General features: G+C 66.2%; 1 protein-coding gene across 1 annotated transcript; it reads left to right on the top strand.

Annotated features, from left to right (window-relative positions):
• Window positions 1-6: 6 nt before the first annotated feature.
• On the top strand, window positions 7-2,027 carry PPP1R35 (protein phosphatase 1 regulatory subunit 35). The gene is made up of 4 exons (XM_078884874.1): window positions 7-87; window positions 753-911; window positions 1,241-1,498; window positions 1,842-2,027. Exons 2-3 carry the CDS (start codon window positions 776-778, stop codon window positions 1,462-1,464), a joined length of 360 nt encoding a protein of 119 aa, XP_078741000.1. The 5' UTR covers window positions 7-87; window positions 753-775; the 3' UTR covers window positions 1,465-1,498; window positions 1,842-2,027.
• The last annotated feature ends 1,917 nt before the right edge of the window (window positions 2,028-3,944 follow it).

The raw sequence follows: 3,944 nt of genomic DNA, 5'->3' as shown, positions 1-3,944 counted from the left end.
AGGAAAGCCCGGAGCGTCGGTGCGAACCCGGCCTCCCTCTAGATCCACTCCGTGGGAACTCGCTGCTTGGTCCGGAAAGGGAAATCAGTGAGTGACTCGCTCGCTCGCTCACTCACCCACTCATCCGCTCACTCATCCACCCACTCACTCACTCATACACCCACTCATCCACCCACTCATCCACTCACTCATCCACCCACCACCCAGTCGTCCACCCACTCACTCGCTCGCTCGTCCACTCGCTCACCCACCCACTCATCCACTCACTCATCCACCCACTCGCTCACCCACCCACTCATCCACCCACTCATCCACCCACTCACCCACTCACCAACCCACTCAGTCGTCCACCCACTCACTCATCCACCCCACTCACTCGCTCGCTCGTCCACTCGCTCACCCACCCACTCACCCACCCACTCATTCACTCACTCATCCACCCACTCGCTCGCCCACCCACTCATCCACTCACTCACCCACCCACTCACCCACCCACTCACCCACCCACTCACCCACCCACTCACCCACCCACTCACCCACCCACTCACCGACCCAATCCTCACCCACCCACCAACTCACCCACCCACTCACTCACTCGCCCACTCACCCACCCACTCACTCACCCACCCACTCACCCACCAACTCACCCACCCACCCACTCACCCACCCACCCACTCACCCACCCACTCACTCACCCACTCACCCACCCACTCACTTATTCACCCCCCACTCCCCCCCTCCCCCCCCGACAGGTCACGACCTGGCGCGACCCCAGATGAACTCTACTGCGGGGCTGGAGCGGCAGCTGCGGTGCATTGTGGGGGAGCGCTTCGAGGGTCGGAGGGCGGCCGTCGCCGACCTGAGGAGCAACGAGCAGCGGAGGAGACGGCTCGCTCACGTGGCCTCACGCGGTCAGCGCTGGTCACCACGGTTACAGGGTCACCACGGGGTCACCACAGGTTCACCACGGGGTCACAACGGTTACAGGGTCACCACGGGGTCACCACGGCTGGGTTGCATTAACATGGCATTGCATTAACATGGCATTGCATTAACATGGCATTGCATTAACATGGCATTGCATTAACATGGCATTGCATTAACATGGCATTGCATTAACATGGCATTGCATTAACATATATCTCTCTGTCTCTCCCATGCCCCCCCCCTTCACCACCTCCCCCCCATGTCCCCCCCCTCCCCCCGCCCCCCCCATGCCCCCCCCCCTCCCTCCCGCCAGCGCTGAACGTGCCCCGTGCCGAGTGTCGCCTCCGTGACCTCGTGAGTCTCCAGGTGGAGGCGGAGTCCCTCCAGCAGCATCAGCATCATCATCAGCAGCAGCATCATCAGCAGCAGCTGCATCAGCAGCAGCAGCAGCATCATCATCAGCAGCAGCATCATCAGCAGCAGCAGCAGCAGCATCAGCTGCAGCAGGGGTGTCCGCCTCCTCGTGCGCAGCAGTAGCAGCAGGGAGACGGCTCACAGCGCGGGGCGAAGGGTACGGGGGTGGGGGGGGGAGAGGGGAGGGAGGGGATGGGGAGAAGGGGGGGAGAGGGGGGGGGGGAGAGGGGAGGGAGAGGGGGGGGAGGGGAGGGGAGGGAGGGAGGGGGGGTGGAGATGAGGGGGGTGGGGAGAAGGGGAGGGAGGGGGGGAGGGAGGGGGGGGAGAGAGGGGGGGGGTAGACCCGGGAGAGGGGGGGGGGAGACGCGGGGGGGTAGAGAGGGGGGGGGGAGACGTGAGTCCCAGTAACCTAATGCCCCCCCCCTCCCCCCCCCTCCCTCCTACCCCCCTCCCCCCCCCCCCCTCCCCCCCCCTCCCCCCCCCCCCCCCTCCCCCCCCAGCCCCCCCCAGGCGAGGCCCCCCAGCTGTGGACGGCGTGGAAGTGCCTGGCGGGGCCCAGGTGCATTGTGGGGGAGGGCAGCGGGGGAGGGGCGGAGGAGCTGCTGCTGCTGCTGCCCCCACTCAGCGTGGCTCCCCAGGCTGCCCTGCCCCGCAGAGAGAGGGCAGGGTTGCCGTGGATACGGGCACAGTGGTGACGGGTGGTGTGGGTGGGTGGGTGAGTGGGTGAGTGGGTGGGTGGGTGGGTGAGTGGGTGGGTGGGCGGGTGGGTGGGCGGGTGAGTAGGGCGGGTGGGTGGGCGGGTGGGTGGGCGGGTGGGTGGGTGGGCGAGTGAGTGGGTGGGCGGATGGGTGGGTGAGTGAGTGAGTGAGTGGGTGGGTGGGTGGGTGGGTGAGTGGGTGGGTGAGTGGGTGGGTGGGTGGATGAGTGGGTGGGTGGGTGGATGAGTGGGTGGGTGGGTGAGTGAGTGGGTGGGTGGGTGGGTGGGTGAGTGGTTGAGTGGGTGAGTGGTTGAGTGGGTGGGTGGGTGAGTGGTTGAGTGGGTGGGTGGGTGGGTGAGTGGGTGGGTGGGTGGGTGAGTGGTTGAGTGGGTGGGTGGGTGGGTGAGTGGTTGAGTGGGTGGGTGGGTGGGTGAGTGGTTGAGTGGGTGGGTGGGTGAGTGGTTGAGTGGGTGGGTGGGTGAGTGGTTGAGTGGGTGGGTGGGTGAGTGGTTGAGTGAGTGGGTGAGTGGGTGGGTGGGTGGGTGAGTGGGTGGGTGGATGGGTGAGTGAGTGAGTGAGTGGGTGAGTGGGTGGGTGGGTGGGTCAGTGGAGTAGGTGAGTGGGTGAGTGGGTGGGTTGGTGAGTGGGTGGGTTGGTGAGTGGGTAGGTGGGTGGGTGAGTGAGTGGGTGGGTGAGTGGGTGGGTGGGTGAGTGGGTGGGTGGGTGAGCGGGCGGGTGAGTGGGCGAGCGGGTGAGTGGGCGGGCGGGTGAGTGAGCGGGTGGGTGAGCGGGCGGGCGGGCGGGCGGGCGGGCGGGCGGGCGGGCGGGCGGGGTGGGCGGGTGAGTGGGTGGTTGGTTGGGTGAGTGGGCGGGTGAGTGAGTGGGCGAGCGGGTGAGTGGGCGGGCGGGCGGGTGGGTGAGTGGAGTGGGTGGGTGGGTGAGTGGGTGGGTGGGTGGGTGGGGTGGGTGGGTGGTTGGGTGGGTGTGTGGGTGGGTGGGTGGGTGTGTGGGTGGGTGGGTGGGTGTGTGGGTGGGTGAGTGGGTGTGTGGGTGGGTGAGTGGGTGTGTGGGTGGGTGAGTGGGTGTGTGGGTGGGTGAGTGGGTGTGTGGGTGGGTGAGTGGGTGTGTGGGTGGGTGAGTGGGTGTGTGGGTGGGTGAGTGGGTGTGTGGGTGGGTGAGTGGGTGTGTGGGTGGGTGAGTGGGTGTGTGGATGGGTGGGTGGGTGGGTGAGTGGGTGGGTGGATGAGTGGGTGGGTGCGTGGGTGGGTGAGTGGGTGGGTGGGTGAGTGGGTGGGTGTGTGGGTGTGTAAGTGGGTGAGTGAGTGGGTGGGTGAATGTGTGTGTGTGTGTGGGAGTGGTGGTATAGTGGTTAGCGCTACACCGCGCAACAAATCCTGCTCAAAGCCGACACCGCTGACGATCATCTGAACCGGTGCTGGGGACTCCCCGAGGTCGACTCAGCCTCAAATGAGCACCTGATGCCTTAGTGAACATCGCCACTGGGGAGACAAAGGCGGCCGGGCGTGGTGCTGGCCACACCACCCCCTCTGTGTGTGCCACAGTGCCGGTCACCTTCATCGGCGCTGCTGCTACTCGCTAACAGCACTTGCCCCTGCAGTCTGCTACAGGCTACACGGGGGATCTTTGTCTGTGCGTGGCGATTCCTAATAAAGCTTTTGTACGGTTTATACACTCTTGCATCTCGGGGTTCACGATGGACGTGTGGGTGGGTGGGGTTCACGGTGGCCGTGTGGGTGGGGTTCACTGTGGCCGTGTGGGTGGGTGGGGGTTCACGGTGGCCGTGTGGGTGGGGTTCACGGTGGCCGTGTGGGTGGGGTTCACTGTGGCCGTGTGGGTGGGTGGGGTTCACGGTGGCCGTGTGGGTGGGTGGGGTTCACGGTGGCC

Source organism: Lampetra fluviatilis, unplaced genomic scaffold (assembly GCF_964198595.1).
Source record: "Lampetra fluviatilis unplaced genomic scaffold, kcLamFluv1.1 SCAFFOLD_402, whole genome shotgun sequence".
In the NCBI taxonomy this organism is placed as follows: domain Eukaryota; kingdom Metazoa; phylum Chordata; class Hyperoartia; order Petromyzontiformes; family Petromyzontidae; genus Lampetra; species Lampetra fluviatilis.
The sequence above is the reverse complement of the archived record's forward strand: the minus strand, read 5'-3'. Positions and strand labels throughout refer to the sequence as shown.

Excerpts from the sequence above, each read along its gene's own strand:
- PPP1R35 (XM_078884874.1), top strand. The coding sequence starts at position 776 with ATGAACTCTACTGCGGGGCTGGAGCGGCAGCTGCGGTGCATTGTGGGG. Across the intron at positions 912-1,240 it reads CGCTCACGTGGCCTCACGCG|CGCTGAACGTGCCCCGTGCC; the intron begins GTCAGCGCTGGT and ends CCCTCCCGCCAG.